The sequence below is a fragment of the Centroberyx gerrardi genome, chromosome 18, assembly GCF_048128805.1.
Source record: "Centroberyx gerrardi isolate f3 chromosome 18, fCenGer3.hap1.cur.20231027, whole genome shotgun sequence".
NCBI lineage: Eukaryota > Metazoa > Chordata > Actinopteri > Beryciformes > Berycidae > Centroberyx > Centroberyx gerrardi.
In genome coordinates, this window is record NC_136014.1 from 25764133 (window position 1) to 25785937 (window position 21805).

General features: G+C 40.2%; 1 protein-coding gene across 1 annotated transcript; it reads right to left on the reverse strand.

The window, feature by feature from the left end:
* Positions 1-981: 981 nt before the first annotated feature.
* bub1 (BUB1 mitotic checkpoint serine/threonine kinase) lies at positions 982-20184 on the reverse strand. Its single transcript, XM_078289778.1, has 24 exons — positions 20111-20184; positions 19867-19926; positions 18479-18620; positions 17758-17954; positions 17047-17090; positions 16862-16941; positions 16692-16741; positions 15982-16181; positions 15142-15290; positions 13907-14388; positions 13117-13163; positions 12892-13011; positions 12289-12399; positions 11335-11419; positions 10842-10941; positions 9980-10157; positions 9464-9536; positions 8072-8922; positions 6673-6773; positions 5594-5755; positions 4192-4349; positions 3136-3313; positions 2568-2674; positions 982-1305 (listed from the first exon to the last, which is right to left on the reverse strand). Exons 1-24 carry the CDS (start codon positions 20131-20133, stop codon positions 1107-1109), a joined length of 3897 nt encoding a protein of 1298 aa, XP_078145904.1. The 5' UTR covers positions 20134-20184; the 3' UTR covers positions 982-1106.
* Positions 20185-21805: the final 1621 nt, after the last annotated feature.

Below are 21805 nucleotides of genomic sequence, written 5' to 3' on the forward strand. Positions count from 1 at the left end.
AAATAACTAGAGTAATCCTATAATCAGTTTCAGAACAATATTATACACAGAGAAGTAAAGATGCTGGTTGCGCTCAGATGAAGATCAATTGTAATGCAGGTGCAAGAATTAAAGTATTGTAAACTAGAAAAATGGGAAAATAATTCTGCAGACAAGTGAAAACATTTATACTCCTTAGTTCCTTTCTATATATTTTTCACTTTAACACCTTTAAGTTGGGCACTTATGTAATAAATTAGTTTTTCTGTATTTAAGTAACATTTCTAGCCTTTTATTTGCACTGTGCAGAATTATTTTCCCATTTTTCTACAAATATATTACACAATTTTCTTATATATATAAATATATATATAGTATAGTGATACCATTGGAGGTGGAAAAAAAGAAAAACAGATAGAGACAAACCAACAAAGAGACAAACCACGACAGTTTGTAACACAAACTTTTTATTCTTTACAAAAGAAAAAAATGGATATCACTCGTTAGAAGTGTCACAATTTGGGAGCAAACATTAAAATATAATAGGAAAAAAAAAAAACAACAGCACAAAACTGAATAATAATCTAAATTTTTTGTATGTACAAATGAAGACCAACTGTTAAAAGCCTCCTCCGGTGACTTCATCACACCGTTAAAACCTGAAGGCTCTCACTATGAGTTTAAATGAGGATCAGCAGGGAAATCAGGCCAGGGAATTAAATCTGGATCAGTTTCAGCCAGCAGGAACCACTTGAAGGGTTTCATTACAAAATGCTATATACAGTGTCTAGATTGGGAGAAAAAAAAACACTACCTACATTCAGTCAGGATCTCAAAAAAACATGCGCTTTCATGCTCAAACTACACAATTTTGTAAGAAAAGATCTTATGAACCCATAATGTGTTTTACAATCACTTCATAAGAGTAAGCGTCAATTTTTTCCTCCTCAACAAAACGGTGGAAATCTCCGTTTGGAATGAAACTCTTCATTTGTAATTCCCGCTCTGCCGACAATTTGACTGCAAGGTTTGTTTTAAAAATTAAAATCGTTGGTTCATGGAGGAGGGAAGGAGGAGAGGGAAAAGAAAAGAGGACTGAAGAGGAGGAAGAGGGAGGAGCGGTGTTCTCATCTCCTGGCTGACTTGAGGTTCTCCAGCAGCAGAACCACCAGGCGGTTCTTGAGCGCCAGCAGCTTGTGGCTGTAGTTCTGCTGCAGGACGGAGGTCAGCGTGCGGCGGAGCCCCGCCAGGCCGGGCGGCGAGCCGCAGTCCGGCACGTTCAGCAGCGTGTGGAACAAGTCCAGCCACAGGTCGCTGTGGGGGTTTCTGTTGATCAGGGTTTAAAAAAGAGACAGGCAGACGCTCTTGTTAGGTGTTCTTCATGATGTAATTTTCTCAGGCTGGTGGCCCCAAAAGGCAGCGACACCTAACTGTTTGAATTCTGAGGATTTTAATAGCCAGGAATCGTGTAACATGCACGATTAATATATTGTGTTAATATAGCGTAGGCACTACACGCTACATTAACGCACATCTTTTTGGACATCTTTTGATCTCTGTACAGTGAACATATTCTCTATACTTCTCTCTATACTTCATACTGTTAACCGTTGCACATTCTCTGGTCAATATTTTGCACATTCCTGCACAAACTGTACAGCTTTTTCATTTCACTTTACAGAACAGATATATTGCACATTTTTTATTATATTTTTTCATATTCTGTATTGTAAATATCTCTATTTTTGTTTTTTATATTTATGTTCTTGACTTTTTGACTTGCAGTACTTGTGGTTTTTACTTCTACTTTCTTATTTTTCTCCATGTTTTTGTTTATTGTATGCACCTGCATACCAAGGCAAATTCCTTGTATTGTGAAAACTTACTTAGCAATAAACCTGATTCTGATTAAAAAAAAAGGAAAATCGCAATATGAACTACTTCCAAATTGCAACAGGCTCAAGAAGAACAAAACTGTTGCAACTTTGTCTTTAAACCACGGTGCATGAACTGGAAATAACTAGAAAAGGAATAAATTCAGCTACTCTTGGAAGCCGATGGATACTCTTCAAGAAAAACTTTTATTAATGCAATAATGCATTGGCTTTTATTGCATTATTATCTTATAATTTACTTTATAAGAGGGGTGGCTGCTCAAAATGGACTCCTAAACATGATGTTCTGGTGCTGAGCCCAATTTCTGGTCTATAAATTAAATTGCACATTGGGAAAAAAAAAAACAGTAATTGTATTCAGACAGAAAAAAATGTCTCAGTTTTCTATTAAAAATGTTTCTTTGCTGAAAAATCTGAAATATTGAAAAATCTGTGTCTGTAAACCGTAATGCAGTTTACACCGCAATTGTAATATTCTGCAAAATAATCACAATATGATTGCAGCGCAATATTTTTAAGATGAGGTTTTCAGAATGAAACTAAGGAAGTGGTGCTGACTGCAGGTCGCCCAGAACAGGTCTGACGGTGAATAATTAATTGGCCTGGACGTGTATAATAAATATGTAAATGCTCTACCAAAGACAAATATGACTTTCTGAGCTCGCCACAGTCAGATATCTGTGGAGGAATTACCTTCTGAACACAGCGTCCGTCTTCCACACGCCGTCCTCCTTCCTGACCTGCATGTACGTCCCAAACAGCAGGCAGTACACCGTCCCCGCTACTCCGAAGTAGTCCGTCTGACACAGCAACACGGACAGATTCAGTCAGCATGCTGCCAGACTCCCATAACATCGTGATATCTTTTAATTCACTCTTTAAAAACTGCAGAAACGTCCTCCTAAAAATGTTTTAAACACATTTTACTCCTGTATTTGCCTACTTTATTCCCTTTTTCACAGTGTTTTGTATTGTTTATCTTACTGGATGTGTGACTACTGAATGTTTTATTGCCTGTAAAGCACTTTGTCACCATTTTTAAGAGAGCTGTACAAAATAAACGTATTCTTACTAATACTACAACTACTACTGCATCCCCCACCCAACAATAGCATTAATTATTCATGCATTTTTATACATTTTCATGCAATTATTAATATTAAATTTGTAACATTAAATTATTGTTGTTGTTAATGTAACAAATCTACATATCATAATATAATAATTATAGCAGTTGAAGTTACAATAAAGACATCTGTACCTGATAGTTCCACGGTCGGCCGCTGAGCATCTCGGTGCACTGGAAGCCGGAGGTCTGACACCTGGCGGTGAAAGCGGTGCCTTCTGGGAAAAGCTCCATGTCGATGCTCTGGCCCAGGTCGACGAGCGCCAGGCCGTGCTGCAGGTTCTCCGGATCGAAACTCTTGTTCTCCAGGAACCTGAAACACCACGAACAAGTGAAGCGGTCTTACTTCTGATGAGCTTCACACTTCTTTTGGTTTGGTGATTATGAAAAAGACTTGAGGTGTGTTTCAGAAAAATGTGTTTCTTATCTGTAAAAGGCTGGGGAAAGTCAGCTGTGTGTGCTTTATACCCGAGTGTGTTAAGAAGTATGGGTGTGTTGCACTGAACTGCAGTGTGATGGATGTGTGTGTCTTGGAAAAGAGTAAATTCCAGCAACACTAAGAACAAATATTTATTAGTAGGGTTCAGGGTTGTCTTGAGTGTCTTGTAACCCTACAAGGGCTGAAGATGTAAAAATATCGTCACAATTATCATCAGTTCTCTGCTATATGCTCGATATTCATATGCAGAACACATTTCCCCACATTTATTTATAAAATCAGTTGTACGCATTTTCCTTTTCAAAATTTTTCATTTCTTTTCCTTTTCAAAACTTTTTCTAGACCTTAATTTCTAGACTATATCTTAAGATTTTGGTTGGTGTTCCATATGAGGTACACTGATAGTGGCAGGGAAATAAAAAAAGTCTTAACTACTTAACGGGTGTAGTTGTGTGTATTGAGACTGAGCAACAGTATTTCTTTTCCCAGACCTTTTTGTGCAACTTAAAACTGTTGAAAGACTTATCAAAATTCATTTTTCATACATACAATTTTGTCTTCTCAGTGACATGAAATGATAAAATTGATGTTGTCTGGAGGGATTTTGCCTCCTTACCTGTGACTAGTTCAGGATGCAGCAGAGAGATCTTATAACTTCAGTTTTGTCTCCCTTAAACTGTCTCAAAGGTGAGTTTTACAGTACTTTGTGTCGTTCAGAAAGGTAATAAATGTAGTTATTAGAGATTTTTTACCTCTCTCCCAGCAGGAAGTTGTCAGGCTTGATGTCGGCGTGGACGATGTGGATGCTGTGCAGCTGCTCCACCATGTGCAGAATACAGACGGTGAAGTACATGACGAGCGGCTGGGGCATCACCTTGTCACTCAGCTTCCTGTACATGTTCGCTGCGTTCTGGTGGGCGGAGTCACAGCGTGTCAGTCAAATACAGCGGCTCAGTCAAGCACACCGGACTGGCTTTGTAGGAGCTTTAAAATTAATTTATTAGGGCTGAACGATTTTGAAAAAATATCTAATTGCGATTATTTTGACTGATATTGCAATTGCGATATAATTTGCGATATTAGAGGGAATGATAATTTTTACATCATTATTCTCATTTTCATTGAAAAACATATTCAAATGATTATGGTGTGATTTTTGCGGGGATCTGTACCAAACAAAGATGTTTTCTTAAGTCTGTAGAATATGATGTGTAGGCAGGACATCTCTGCAGCACGACAATATTTAATTTAAAATGGTATTTTGACACACATTTCGCCTTTAACAAATATTGCACCTCCTGCGATTTGAAAATTGCAGTAGGCCATATTGCGATTTCGATAAAATTTCGATTAATTGTTCAGCTCTAGCGTGAATCGTATTTTCTGATTGCAGAGCAGTCAAATCTGTGGTTACAGTCAAGATGTGACTATATGTAATGAAAGTCAGTGCGTCAGATTTCTAAATACATTCTGGGGACTGCTGCACAATTAATTGTGTATAATCTTACATGATGATTTTAGTTTCCACAAATATTAATCGTAAAATAGCATTTCATTTCATTTTGAATGTCCATTATAGTTGAAAATAGTCAAGATGTTGATGGCAAAGGTGCTGTAATATAATTTGGTTCCTCAAATCATCTTGATTAACAATTGTGATCACACATCATGGAATTAGCATTTTTGCCATAATTGTGCAGCCTTAACTGAAGGCATGTGGGGTGTATTATGCTTATAAAAAATGCAATTTCTGTTGTTTCAGTGAGCTGCTTCTTGCTTTCATTTGAGACACTAAAGCTGGTTTCAAATATGTTTAGTTTAGTGTAATTTAGTTATTTGCACAGTAAGAAGTGAAATGATAAAAAAAACAAAAAACAAAACAAAAACAGAAGACAAAAAATGGCCAATTTGTCCAGGCAAGATAAAAAAAATTAAATAAATAAATAAAATTAAATAATAAAATATAAAATAAAACAACCCCCCGAGGGTCTTAGAAAAATATCTCACCTAAAAAAAAATCACCATATTATGATTTACCATGAGATCTGAACTAGCAGGTAGCGCTTACGGTCATTTCAGTTTCTTGTTTTACATTCAGGACTTCTCCAGCTACCCCAGTCCAGTCTGAGGTGATCAGTACCGATGTGAACCTACCAGCAGAGTGCCACAGCTGTGAAGCTCGGCCAGCAACACGCTGCCGTTGTGGAAGAGGTGAGCGGAGTGGATGTTGTTGTAAAGATGGCGGACGGCGGGCTGCAGCCGAGCGTCCAGCTGAGTGTCGATGTAAAACTCCCAGGGATTGGCTGGCTTCTGGACCTACGATGACGAGATGACAGAGAACACACAGTGTGAGCTGGGGGGAACCGGGGCAGGAAACTAGTTTTTTTTGTCTACAGTGGCAGGTAAATCCCCATAATGCACCTGATATTTTTGCTATTTTACCAGACAACCTGATTTTTAGACTCAGACTATGAACTATGGGTTTTTTTATATATCGATATCTATTTTCCCGCCCTTATCGGCTGATAATGATAAGCATTTTTTGTAAGAATCTTAGTACAAACGCAGGTGCAAAACAGGTTCAGCTTTTCAGACAAGCCTATCTTCAGATACTTGTTTTTTAACCCTCCTATTATGTTAACATTAACAGACATCTTTTGTGTTTGTTTGTATGTATGTTCAAATTGACCCGAGCAATTTAAACCTACAAAAAAATGATTGTAATTGAAAGTGTTACCCAAGTTTACACTTCAGAACATCAGCAAGTAACACATAGCAGTTAGTCAATAATGGAAAAAACACCAATTAGTCAGCAAAATATAAGGCTTTTGTGTTTTTGTAAACAACACCGTTGTACACAAAATGTGTACAGGACCTTGAAAATGAGTATCAAGCTGAAAAAATAATGTTAATCGTGTTTTTAGAGACGTTAAATGTTGAATGGGTTCAAATTGACCCCAAACATAATAGGAGGGTTAAACAAAATACCATGTTAGTTTTATTCTGTTACCAATTTGACAGTTGTATTAAATGACACACTCCTGGGAAAAAAGGTCACAAAAATGCTAATTCCACAATTGGCCACATATCAGCAGTAGAAATAATATTGGACCAATACTGATATTGCTTTTAAAAGCTGATATCAGGCAGATACCGATAGTATGCTGATATATCGATGCATCCCGATTAAATACAAAGCTTTAAATCTCAGCCGACCAATATTCTCGTCTCACCTTTAAAACGACCTTCTCTGATGTCACGGGGTGAGCGGCCTGGTAGACCGTGGCGAAGGCTCCTTCTCCCAGGATGCAGTCGACTCGTAAAGACGCCTTTCCTGTCAGCAGTCAGGCAGTTTCAACTTAACACACCGCCCTCTGGTGGACACTTGTACCCAAAACACCTTACAGTTGAAGCACTTGGTGACAAATCTGTTTGTTTAAAGTGCTTCGTGGATGCAATTTGACTTGACACACAGGTCACTGAGCAACACGTTACCACACAAAGAATTAGGGCTGAACAAATTAATCGAAATTTTATCGAAATCGCAATATGGCCTACTGCAAGGAGGCGCAATATTTGTTAAAAGGCAAAATGTGTGTCAAAATACCATTTTAAATTAAATATTGTCCTGCTGCAGAGATGTCCTGCCTACACATCATATTCTACAGACTTAAGAAAACATCTTTGTTTGGTACAGATCCCCGCAAAAATCACACCATAATCATTTTAATACGTTTTTCAATGAAAATGAGAATAATGATGTAAAAATTATTATTCCCTCTAATATCGCAAATCACATCGCAATTGCAATATCAGTCAAAATAATCGCAATTAGATATTTTTTCAAAATCGTTCAGCCCTACAAAGAATGACGTTTTGACATCACAGAAAATTTAAGAAAAATCTAACTTGATTTTGGAATTGACTTTTTCCAAAAATCACAACAAAATTATGTCTCGGCTCATGAAAGGGGATAAGAAATGAAACGGGACATTTTGCGCGTCTAAATTCCATGCTTTTTATAAATTTAAATTCTAGGAAGATTTGGTTGGTGTTAAACATGATGTAAAGCGTGTAGTGGCTTGGCAACAGCTGAGTGAAGATGTTTTTTCACACCACAAATTTCACTATATGAGAACAATAGGGCTGAACGATTTTGAAATAATATCTAATTGTGATTATTTTGACTGATATTGCAATTGCGATATAATTTGCGATATTAGAGGGAATGATCATTTTTACATCATTATTCTCATTTTCATTGAAAAACGTATTAAAATGATTATGGTGTGATTTTTGCGGGGATCTGTACCAAACAAAGATGTTTTCTTAAGTCTGTAGAATATGATGTGTAGGCAGGACATCTCTGCACCACGACAATATTTAATTTAAAATGGTATATTGCAAATATTGCACCTCCTGCGATTTGAAAATTGCAGTAGGCCATATTGTGATTTCGATAAAATTTTGATTAATTGTTCAGCCCTACTGAACAACATAACATGTATAGCCATATGTGTATCAGGGCTTAACAGAAATACAGCAACAGTCAGAAAGAAAAAGACAGAATTTAGAAAGAAGTTCCCTCTGAAGGCTGCAACAACAGACGCGACAGTAAAAACCTCTCCTTACCCATGGTGATGGTGGTCTTGGGGGCGACGCGGGGGACTGTACACTGCCAGGTGATGCAGCGTGGGTGAGAGGTGAGAGGGGGGGTCAGTCTAGAAAGCAGACCGGCTATCAGCTCAGCGTCCCAGGGATCTGAGACCAGCTGGGCGGCGGCTGACCCGGATGCTGCTGGACTCATGGACACGTCTCCGCTCATCTTCAACCCTCTGTCTGGACTCATCGCTTCGTCCACGGCGTCAAACTGCGGCCGCTCCCCGGGGCTCATGGGAACGTCGGAGCAGAACGGCGCCCGTTCTGTACTCATGGAGACCTCCAGGCTCTTCTGGGGAAACGCCTCCGCTCTCTCGGCCCGATGTGGACTCATGAAGGCGTCCAGGTCCGGCTCGGCCGCGACTTCGGGGCTTCCCATCGCCAGCCAGTCCGGTCTGGGAGCGCACTCTGGGCTCATGGGAACGTCAAACACGGGCCTCGGGGCTCGTTCCGGGTTGGCGGGTTCGTCGAAATCGTTATGGACGGCAAACGTTTGGCTTTTGGGTTTGACTGAGCTTTCGGGTTTCCGTGGGAGCGGAGAGGCCGGTTTGGGAGGCCGCTCTGGGCTCATGTACACGTCCCAGCTGGGTCCTGCGGTCCTGGGGACGGAGGGTTCGGTGTGAACCAGCGTCTGGTCTCTGAAGGACAGCGTGGCGGGAGGCGGAGGCTGCACCACGGTGATGGAGGAGGCTACCAGGCTATGCTGCGCTGTGGCGAGACCTTCACCGACGATGGTGCCTTGCTCAGCGGAGCCCTGGTGTCTCAACCGGCCCAATACCGTTTCAGAGAGCGTGTCATCAGCTGGGCTCTGCTCCAAGATCGGACTGAGGGGGGGGGGGGGAGACGACAAACGAGAGAACAACTCTGATGTCAATCTGATGTCAATAAAGATTGGATTTTATGAGATATTATCGTTGTATGTCTACACTGTAGGACTGACCTGAATGTCATTTACAGGCTTAAAATACTTGTTGTGATTTCCAAACGATCACTCAAATACTCGTTCTCAATAATAGACCTATTCATTCAATAAAATAACGTTAAATCATTTGAATCCTAAATGTAGGTTTGAATGTCAGCCTAACAAACAAATATCCAAATTGTCGGCCAAATAGTTGGGGCCAGCCCTAATACACTTAGCATAAAAATGGCTGTGATAAGCCTCCTGTGGCTGTATTTATTTAAATCTGCATCAGCATTACATAAATTTTTGTACATCCAGACCCGTTACTTTATGCATCCTGGCATGTTCGGATAATAAAACTGACACTGGGACAACTACAGCAGCAGCCACAGACTCATTAGCACCACTCTGACTGCAGTAAACAGTAAAACCTGAGAAGTGAGTGGGGACAGATTTGTTACCTGAGTTTTTTGGGCTGTCGTACGATGTAAGGGTTGTCCTCAGCAACACCAAAAGCTGCAGCACAGCTGTTCTCTGGACACAGAAAAAATAAACAATGAATAAAGACTTTCAATCCAAAATGAGATTGGACAACAATTTGAAAAAAACTACTTTTTAAAGGCTAATTCACAGATTTGAATCTGAATTCTCCATGCTTTACAGATATTGAATGATGAACTTATCTGCCTAAATGGATATATAACACTTAAAAATGTTTTTAAAATTGCAGGTGTGTAGGGAGGAGCTGCAACTGCTTAGGAAACACTTTGATATAAAGTGATTTTCCAGTGCCAGTCACAGCACAGAAAAACCTTAGAAAGTCTTAAAAACCTTTCCATATCGGAAAAATTTGCTGCCTTTTGCGAGTTGTAAATTGCACTTGTTGTTACAACTGAAAGTTTTGCTTAATTGTGGAGTAGAACAGAACCAGAAGGAAGTTGAATGTAGTTGGCTGTGCAGAGCAAGCCAGTAGCTACCTTGGTCCTGGTAGGAGTCGGTGAAGTACGGAGCTTTGTGTGTGAAGGGAGTGGAAACCATCTGGGCCAACATGGCGAAGTCTGTGGTGCTGTTGGGGCAGGCGGCCAGCGAGTGGAGGGAGTTGTAGCGAGCGCCCCACATGGTGCTTTCATCTGGCATCAGCTCCGGAGGAGTCTCCTGATCAACAACACACACACACACACACACACACACACACACACACACACAGCACAATGCAGAGTAACACTGAATATATATGCAGCAGAGGTGAGACCACGTCAACTTTGCTCGAGTCCCAGGTCAGTCTCAAGTCTTGAGGCACAAGTCTCAAGTCATGTCTCAAGTCTAAATGTAGATTACCAAGTCAAGTCCATTAGTGTCAAGTCTCAAGTCTAAATGTAGAACAGCAAGTCAAGTCAGAACAAATCAAGAGTCCAGTATCAATTTAATATCTTAAAGAAAACTAAATATCTAGGACTTTTCAATGCAATATGGTTTTAATAGAATAAAAACTTGGTAAGAGCATTATGAGTTTGATTTCTATAATCAGTTTCAACTTCAATAAATTCAATCATTCCATACAAATTCAGAAAACAGAATTTAAATTCAGTCGTCTGCTGGAACAAATCTCATCACTTTCAATCTAAGTCATTTACACAAACACAAGATCTCAAGTCAAGACTTTAGAAACCTTTTCAAGTCATCAAAGTACAAGTCAGAGTCATGATAAAGATGACGAAAATGACTTGTCTTATGCTGCTTGCCTGAAACTCTGCATCGACACCGATTATCAAAATTATAATCAATTAATTTTCTGGCAATCGACTAATCGATTAACGGTTTCAGCACTGCTGTACTTACATTAGGCTTGTCTGATTTAGACGCAGGGTTTACAGCCAGAGCCCTGACTGGTTTGGCCATCTCAGCCACAGGGGGAGCAGCAGCAGCAGCACTGGACAGACTAAGACAAATACAAAACAACAGGGATATTATTGGTCTAAATGTAATGTGACATCACTCAATTTCATCATACTGTCATCACAAAAAAAAAAAAAAAAAAAAATTCTGTGCATTCCTATCTTGGTTAATAACATAACATAGGGCATTTGTTGGACATTTTTATCGAAATACATTTTAAACATGGGTGATCCCAGTGAGATTAGGGGCCTGCACTGGACAACACAGAGAATAATTCGATAATTAAAACTATTTTGATATCACAAGAGAAAATCATTGCAACACACCAAGATGCATTTTTCATAAATCACAACTTTGGCTTGCAGAGAGGAAACCTTTATAAATTCAAACCCTTCATGACAGGATGCAAATTCATGGACTGGAATTCAATGTTTACCTGCCGTTTTCCTTGTTGTTGTCGTCCTGGAAGATGGTGAACGGGACTGTAGTGGCGGGAGGTTTGGTGAATGAAGAGGCTCCTCCTTCACATGATGGAAAGAGACAGAGGAGTGAGATCAACAGGATGGGAAACAGCATTAAGGCCAAGACAGTCAGCATGCTAATTTTCTATTTATTTAAGAACTGTAGTTTGTCACACAGCTTTTTTTTTTTCCCTCTGTTGCACACAGGACGGTGTGGGTGGGGGGGTGGGGGGGATACGAAATACATGTATATACTGTTGTGCATGTATTTCTATTTTAGAAATGCTTCAATTAAAATATTAGAAAAGAAAACCTGGTGTTCACTCCAATTTTTCAATTGCATTATGAAAAATTTAAAACAATATTAAAACAAACAAATCAATTAGTGATGATTAAGTGAGCAGCAAACCTGCAGTTTTCCTACAAGTCAGAGCTGCAGTTGTGGAAAGACACCATACTCTTCTGGGGTTTATGATTGTACATCTTAATTAATTAATTTATAGTACAGGACCACTTACTCTGGGTGTAACGATTCAATGCAAAAGCGATTTGATTTTGATTCTTTCAGCAAAGATTCAATGCATCATAAAATCTAACATTCTGGCCATGATACTTCCAAAAAAGTATAAGAACTCAAATGTAATTTGTAAAAAGTAACTTAACTGATTCAGTCAGCAATAATTAAACATATGTAAACCTTACACAAAGGTACTAGCTCAAAGCATTACATTTATTTTCAAGGCAAAACTTAAAGCTTCAAATGACAACAGCTCAGTGTGTCTATAGTACATTTTCAATGACTTTTTCTAGCCTTAGACCCTTTCCAGTTTCTACTTAGCGCTGCAGAACAGAGAACTCACAAAGCACCTTAATGCGATATTAATTGATCCCAACTTTGCCCAAAAGCATCCAAAAGGTATAATAGTTACCATTTCTCGGGCAGCCAGAGTCCAACTCCTTCTCAGCAGCGTGGTGCATCGATGTGTTGCTGAACGGGTCCTCCAGGAGAGTCGGGGCCTGGAACATGTCCATGATCACACCTGGACGGGACAAAACCAACGGCAGATGACAGCATTAGGTCACAACCTTGGTTCTGGTCCTCTGACCAGGGCCTTCTGGTCCGTACCTCAGTTCAAAGTTAAAATCCAGAGGAGACTGTGTATTTGCCGTGATTAACATTGGCTGTGTTGTGGAGTTTCTGCTAAGTGTTTCAGAATTATAAAGAAAATTCAAGGCGCACACTCTTCTTTTCTCTCTTAGTTTTGTGCTTTATTTATCCCACCAAACGTTTTCGGCTACATATGTACTGTGGTCCTGACCAAAGTCTGTATTGTTGTGGATGAAACCACTGAAAATAAAAATGAGAAATAAACAAAAAAACACTAATGAGAAAAAAATAACACAAAATTTGAGAAAAGAAGTGGATTTTAGAGGCCCCTAGATACAAGATGAATACAATTAACTCCCTGATAGGCTAGAAAACCAGCAGTATTCTGTGTCCCTGACATATCGCCGAATGAATCTGTGCTCACCCAGTGCCTCACGTGTGTTGACAGTGGGTGACGGCAGCACCCTTGACGGTGTGGCGTAAACCAATCCCAGTGAATTGTTAGGAGTGATGTGAGACAGGTTGGCTGTGCCGCCCTGTGACACTGAGAGAGAGAGAGAGAGAGAGACAGAGAGAGAGAGAGAGGGTGTGAAAACATCCACCAGAATCTGTGTCTTTATAGGGCTGTGGTTGTGTAGTGGTTGCTTACCATCTAATTTCTCCTCAGGCTCTGGAGGCTCGCTGGCATGTACGTCCCTGGAAAAAAAAGCAGGTAATCCTTATTAACCTCCAAAACATTCCTAATCTATTGGAGGAAGGCGTCCAGATGAAAAAACGAAGAGCAGGCAGCGTTCTCCCACCATATTCTCCCTGTGAGGAACATTTTAGTTCAGAGGTTTTCTCCTAGACCCATTCCAGGATCAGCTCCAGTAGGCGCTGCAGTTTAAGAACGGCTCTTATTTGGATATTAAGATCATGATATACAGTTTGGACCCGGACTCCAAACTGGACAGAAGAAGTCCTTTGCTTAATCACAACTTTATCTTCACTGTCAAGATGAGACAAGAAGAGCAGGTGGACAAACATATGCGGCTACATCCATTTTGCTGGATATTTCAGGCCAACTAAAAATAACTGACTAAATTTATAAAACACACAAAACACAGCATCATGCAATCATGTCACACATCATGTGATCCCATAAGTATCCCCATCTTACTTTAAATTTCTTCACCATTTTGGGGCTTTTGAGATTTTTAACCCGTTATTTATCTCAAAGAGGATAATGTTATTTTTTAGTGCCTCTCTGCCTTACATTCAAACACATCGGGGGTCAAAAAGTTGACTAAAACCTAAATACACCTAATAACGAGGGCGGTCTGTGGGTATGTTGTAGCAACAAGACGTCATCCCATTCTCCCGATATGATCCGGGCATTACTGCTGCACAAAACAGGAGGAAACACTGAAAGCATGTGAGCAGATTTAGAGGCGACTCACTGATCTGTGTTGACGTGTTGCCGGTTCAGCAAACTGTCGGGTTGAACACGATCTCCCAGGCAGAAAACATCATTATTCACACCGGAGACGTAGGCAGGAGTCTGGAGCATCGAGTACGACCGCTCAAACGCCGCAGGCCGCTGAACCGGCTGGGGATGAACCAGCGAGGTCTGGACGGAAGGCGCTTGGGCGGCGAACACCGAAGCCGGCGCCGATTCGGACGAACAGACGCTCCCGTCGGCCGGGACAGAAGGATGATGGGATATCTGGGAGCTGTGAGCGTGTGCGGAAGCAGCCCTCGTGCGGTTCTCCTGCTCCTGAGGTTCGGGCGCGGCGCCGGTCTCTTGGATGAAGGTCGGCTCGGAGTGCAGCCTGAGGCCCAGAGAGCGCCTGCTGCTGAGGCGGTTCGAGGGTCGAGGACGCCCAAAGGACTGCTGGGTAAGATTGGGATTCAGACTGGCTGCCGTTTCTGCTCCGGATACCTGAAACACAGAAAACAGCAGGATCTAGTTTAACATCACACCTGCTGCTGCTTTCAAAATGTGTCCGACAGCAACAACAACAAAATATATCAGTTTGCACTATGGGGTGTCAGTCAAAAGCAACTGCAAACTTCCAACTTGTTGCCATGGTGATTTTGATAAAAAGTTTGAGCATTCTATGTACACCAATACAATAAAAGCCGATCTGTAAACAGCACTGTGTGACTGTTTAATTTAATTTCTATTCAATTTAAAATGTGTAATAGGTTACAGTTTGTATGAATTATTCCCAAGCAGGAAATTTGAATAGCGCATCCCAAAGTTTTGATGGTCCATGATTTTCTCCTGGACTTCAAACTGGAGAAGAAAATAATAAAATATAGAATTATAATAATCATATATATAATAATATACTGTATATTGCTTATTCACAACTTTATCTTCACTGGAAGATGAGACAAGAAGAGTTAAGACAAACGTATGTGGCTACATCTATTTTGCTGGATATTTCAACATCCAGCTTGTCTTCACCACAGCGGTAGAAGACAAAATTTGGAAAAATTTGGAAAACGTTTCATCTGCAGGCGTGACAGGAGACACAGCGTTGGTGGAGTTTACTGTCATTCCCACACTGAAAACAATGAACATCTGGTTTGCCGTCTACCGCATACCGCCACAGTGTGAATGCAGCAATATGTCATTTGGCAGACGCTTTTATTTTGGTGTCTTTTTGAGTTGTTGTCGTCGTCTCACCTGCTGTGCGGCAGGGTGGCTGGCTGAACTCCCACAGGCTCCCAGATCCTGATTCAGATCCTGATTCAGATCCTGGTTCAGCTCCTCCAGCGTCTGCTTCATGTTCAGGATGTCTTCCTGCTGCTCCCTCACCATCTTCTGGTGGGCTTCTGGTTAATGACAGAAACAAAGGGATGTTACAGCTAAAAATACCTGACTAAATTCATAAAACACACGCACACACGGCATTAAACACATCATCTGAGTCTAGCTATCCCCGTCTTACTTTAAATTTCTCCAACATTTGGGGCATTTTTTTGAGACGCCATCTTTTTTTTTTTTAAACGTTGTTTATCACAGAGGATAATGTTATTTTTTAGCGCCATTCTGCTTTACATTCAAACACGTCAGGAGTAAAAAAAACAGTGACTAAAACCTAAATACACCTAATAGTGATGGGGGTCTGCTGTATGCTGGACTGAATTTTTTTTTTTGTTTGAAAAATCTGTGTTTTAATGCTCATTTTTAATAACAATTCTACCAAAAACAAACTCTTTAGGTCAATGTCAGGGAAAAAAAAGTCATTCTAAGGGTAATTTTGGTTCAACGGGTGAACAGTTAAAAAAACAACAAACAAAACAAAGGGAATGAGCACAGGACAATGACAAAATATGTATTAAGTGCATCACTCGTCATCAGGAACATCATTGTGCCACCAAGACACTCCAACAAATATAAATATATATACAAAAATAAGTGAATTTTCCCGGCCAAAAGACAGCTGTTACTTATTTACGTTTTCCTGCCCAGGTTTTCCCAGCCAGTCCCCCCGAGGGAGGACTTTATAAACCATCGGCTTACCGAATTCTCTGCGCTCCTTCTCCTGCTGGAGCTTGAGGAAGTATCTGACCGCTCTGACCTCCTCGAAGCACAGTTCAGATCCTTCACACTCGAGGTCTTCCTTCCTGTACATCGATACGGACTGAGGGCCGGCTTGAGCAGAGACAGACACCCCCGAATTCTCAGAGCGAGAGATTCTGTGGACGAGACGCTTGGTCAAATAACATAACATCAAACGCCGAATCAAATGCTATTTTTTTTTTTATTTTGAGTGGTCGTTTTTGCTTTATTTGATAGTTGACAGTAGTGATTGGACGATATATGGAAATTCAATATATCACAATACAAAAATGTGATAATGCGTGTTGTGGGACAGAGAAATGAATCGCGATATCAGCTCCATTTTATTCTGCTGTAGTAATCACAAATGAGACGCTTGACCATCACAGTTTCACAAGCTCTCCATCCAAATTATATTATTGTCACTTTGTAATGACATTTTTAAATTGTTGTTTCTAGCAGCCAATGCCATCGCTAGTACAATTTGTGGCTCAGAAATAAACAGAATTCTGCAGTCAGACTTTGTTGTCACCGAACTTTTATTTATCACATCGTATCGTGGTTGTACTGAATGGTGAACCACATATCGCGGATCCAACCGTATCGTGAGATCCGCACCAAATCAAACGCTATTTGAAGAAAACGAATGGAAACGACAAAAAGTAACTTACGTTCTGATGGTTTTATCTGCAGGGAGGTGGGACAGACAGTCCACGGGTCCCTGTAACAGAGAGAAATGGGGATTTGTGGGCTTGGACAGCAGTTGTGGAGTCATTACACGATTACTATGGGTATCTCTCTCTCTCTCTAACACACACACACACACACACACACTAGTCACCTTGATCGGAGCGACAGGCTCTCTGTGGGACGACATCTGATTGACCAAATGGGAGTTCTGAAGAGGGTTGCGACTACCTGCTTTAGAAAACAAAAGTTTACCGTTAGCAGTGGACATGAGATAGAGAACAAATCGAAATTTTGCAACTGGAAAAAACAAATGTGACAGAATTCTTTGCCTCTGACCTGATGCTGCCGTCTGACTTCTCGAGGTTCTCGTTTGAAACTGCCTGCAAGTCAGAATTTTGTTTAGTACGATGGAAGGTATCGTGTTTGTCTTGGTGATGAATGGCAAGTAAAAGAGTTGAATGTACCTGAAATGTCCACTTGATTACTATTAGTTTAATAGAGTTAAGTCCAGCTGCTGACAGATGAAAGCCTTGCATCTTTAAAAGTCAATTTAGGAACGTATATTGGCATTTCATTAAATATCGGCCAATCAGTGGCGTCCACTGTTGATATGATGGAGATTCCTCCCTGACCTCAGCTACAGAAAAACATTCTGTAAACCCTGACTTTTTTTTTTGCATGATAATGTAGAATATTTACCTCAATATATCATTCTCAAATTAATCTCAAATCAATTTTGATTGCATAGAAGTATAATGGCTGGAGAAAAATGAGACCATTGCAGTGAAATTTTGTTTATTCTATGTGTTTTACTCTGTGTGTCCCCGGCTCAGAATTGCAGGATTAACCCTAGTTGAAACACAGCCATAAATTCAGATTGATGTCTGCGCATTTTTTAAATATTATCATGGGTTTTTAATGGGTTTCACGGGTCATGAGATTTGCTCTACTGACGAAGAAGCAAGGAAATCAGCCAAACTGGAGTCACAAGGTGTACTTTCTCCTCCACAGCAGCTCCATGTTATTTATACAGCGAAAGGGAGTCACCTGTATTCATGCAGCACGGCGTCAGTCGGCTGGGCTTGGTTCTCCACGGCTCTCTGGTACACGGCGTCGGCCTGGTCGTTCATCCCCCGCTGTTCAAACTGCTGGGCCCAGGCCACATAGAGCGCTGCGGTCCGGGTGCCGATGCCGTTACCGTAGATGTAACTATACAGATCGATGGGCTCGGCGTAATAACTCGCCTGCAACAAAGAGTTACAATGAATTAACATCCTTGTGAGACTCTGTCAGGCTGAATAACATGAATTGATTCAGAGGTGAAAGGCGGTTATGTGATCAAAACCATGATGAACAGTGTTTCTTGTATTCAAAATTGCCATCATTGCTTGAGAAAAAGTGAAATTAACAGTATAATTTAGTCTAATTTCCATAAGACATATACCAGTCAAAGTTTGGACACACCACATTTTTCTTTATTTTTACCATTTTCCACATTTTAGAATAATAGTAAAGACATCAAAACTGTGAAATAACACAAATGGAATTATGCAGTGACCAAAAAAGTGTTAAACAAATCAAAACTATCTTATATTTTAGATTCTTTAAAGTAGCCGCCCTTTGCCTTGATGGAAAGGCAAAGGCTTTGGAAAGAAATTCATACATAGGCATCAGCTGAGGAGCAGACACTAAAATTACCCACAAGCACCGCTGCTGTATAATCATTTACCAAGTAAATCAGTTTGGGAAACATTTGAACCCGACTTACATATTTGATGCAGTAGTTCACATATCTGATGTCGTTTGCGTATTGCTCGACTTGCAGAAATCTCTGTACAAGTCGGTCCAACACCACCGACATCCCGCTGGCATCGTCCGCAGGTAGTCTTTTCTCCAGGTGCTCAACAAACCTAGGACAATGTAAAGTGTCTGTTAGCTGGTTATTTAGTACTCTCAGTTGTCAGTCATGTGTATGTGTTTCCCGCTCGGTTATTCAGGTCAAATTACTTATAGTTCTTTTCACAAAACAAGTCGCTCACAGAAAAACATATCACAATATGAGAGCAAAGCCTGTGTATCCATGTGTGTGTACATGTTAAGTAACCACAGAAGGGGAAGAGCATCATTAAATAACCACTAACCCTGAAACTGGGCTACCAGGTGAGACAACATGAAACCTTAATCATCCTTGTGGGGAAATTGGGTAAAAGTAGGTAACAAACACTCCAAATTTAGGCTCATATGCCATGTACCTGATCACTATAAACAGGATAGTAAGGTCTGTTTTCATTACACACACACACACACACACACACACACACACACACTCAGACCAGAGGGCATCCACTTCTTAACTAACAAACTCGACCTCTCTTACAGTCAAATTTGATTACTAGCCAGGATATCTGCAGGTTTCAGATTCAGAAAACCAAATTCAAGACTTTTAACGATGTTGTAATGCTACCTGGAATTGAATTTAAGACTAAAGAAAATAAACAAAGCTGGCAGAATCACACTTTTACAATTGAACATAGCTAATGAAAGGTGGGAAGCTATGAATGGGTCAGTATAAGAAAAAGGACAACGGGAAATTAACTGGTAAGGTACATGAAGTTCAACTGTGTTTAGTAAAGCAGAGAGGATGCATAACTAACACCTGTCATCCCATGGTGAAAAAATAAGACCTCTAATCACTGCATTTAAAACATTTTAATACTCCTTAAATGTAGATAATTTACTTTCAAACTTTTTAAGGATCCACTCAGGACCCTGTCCAGCTCAGTAAAGTCCACTTCAGCTATTTTGGAAAATCTTGTTCTATAATTTTTGATTGTATTTAGTGAAACCCAGCTGTTTGGACTGCAAGGTGATGTTGTGTATACCTTTTAGACTTAACACAACCTCGTATGATTCGGTTTGAGCTCAATATTGAGACAGTTAGAGCAATAACAGCTTGACAGATGACAATTTCGAAGAAGAAACAGAAATTAAGCCTCTGTTGTAACCTGCTCCGTAACTAACGTTGGCATTAAAGATAAAAGTTATATAGAATGAGATATTGAACAAATATGGGACTGGTGCGGGCAGCGAACTTTGTTTCAGATGTAGCATTTAAAAAAAAAAAGACTAGGCGGAAACCCAAACTTCTCTACTGACCTGTCCCATGGATCCAGAGGGTCGTCTCCTGAATATGTGGCCAAACTGTTTTCAAAACTCCTGAAAGAGTAAATGTACATGTAAGTCAAGGCAGGCAAATTTAAAGAGTATAACTGGCTACCATATTTAATAACAGTTGTATCTTCTTTGAGACACTGAATTCACGTTAGCCGTGTGGCTAGTAGTTCAGCTAACCGTTAACACTAAGCTAACGTCAGCTAATTTTCAAGCAACGCGGACTTACTGTAAATGCATGGAAATATCCATTTTGCAAACAATGAAGTCAACTCATGTGTTGTTTCCTATCTAGCTGACTAGTTGGTAAACGTTAGCTAACTTTAACTAGCATCAGTTTTGTTTCTCTGCTGCGAGCTGCTGTTGTCTGTGCCTACTACATTTGAAATTTCGCGCTCAGCCAATAGCAACGCGAGTCCCGTGCGTTCCATGGTGTCCTATTGGAAGACAAGCGCCAATCAGAGTGTGTATCGGCTCCACTCATAATGATGCATTCAGGTCATATGGGAATGGAAATAATCGAGAAAACTACCAAACGATTTCGGAGTGTTCACACGTTCAAATCTATGGTTCAGAATCGACGGAAGCCGCCAAAAGCCACGATTTAAGTGTTCTGTAGACTTTGGTTACCAGTGATAACTAATCTCATCTTTTTTTCAACTGAGTTTTTTTTTCTTCAAATATTTGAGTTCACGTTTCACAGAAAACTCCATCATGTACACAGCTGTGTCCTGCAGTAGTGTCTCAAGAGTTGTGCTCACCAATTTACTTATGTGACAATAGTTCATTTTGTTCATTTTATCAGAAATTAATACATACACTTGGCTCTAGATATTTAATTGAGTGTGTATTTTCAAATAGTTTTTATGACCAGAAAACTGACGCGAACGGTATTTCAAAAATTGCTTTTCCTACCAACCATTTTACAATAACATTTGAACGCATCATGGAATCATGAACCCAGACAGTGGGTGCGCTTTATTTACAGGTCGGGTGAGCCGATTACACAAATTCCAGTGACTCGAGTGACATCCCTTACAAAAAAAAAATATATATATATAGTCATTTTACAGCGATAGGAGAAAAATACCATGATCATTATTGACTCGTTTATGAGCATTACACTGTAAAACATATAGGAATATGATATTGATATTTTCTTTTTTTTTTACTGTGCCGCTCTGGATGTCTGCAATCTTCACAATCGCTGCGAAATAAGAGCAAAACGTGCCGTAAATGTGGTTTCTTATCTTCTGTTTTATGGCAGTTGTCTTCAAATAGTTACATGTATGTAACTTATGTAACAAGAATGTGGTACACACCTCTTCCATGGTGTATAATAAAATACTAGAAAAGGCTACATTTTCTGAAGAAAATTGCTGTCCTAGCAACAGTCACTTTGACTTGGTGTTTGCAGCAGCAGCGTGGTCACAGAGGGCCAAATAGAGAGATAGAGAGCTGTGTGTGTATCTTAGAGAAAATACACTGTGGATCAGGGGTACTCAAACTTTTTTATTAAAAGGTCTTAAAGTACACACATTCAATAGTACAGTGTGGTGGCTTGAATCAGTGGGAGAAATGGCACTGTTTGCCTGTAACCGATTGGACCAGAATGAACGCATCCACAGAAACTGACGATGGGCGTGCGGCACACACACACATACACACACACACACACACACGCACACACACACACACACACACACACACACACACACACACACACACACACACAAGCGGCTCCGTGAAAGTAAAAAATCAAGGATGGTTAACGTGCGCTCTGCAATGCGTAAAGTAAATATATGCATGTTCAATCACACAACGCATCAGACACAAGAAAATATATTCCTACATTAGCTAATGTTACATTAACAAATATCTAATGTGACACAAGGTCCGGTCCGGATTGATTTGTAGTTCGGTC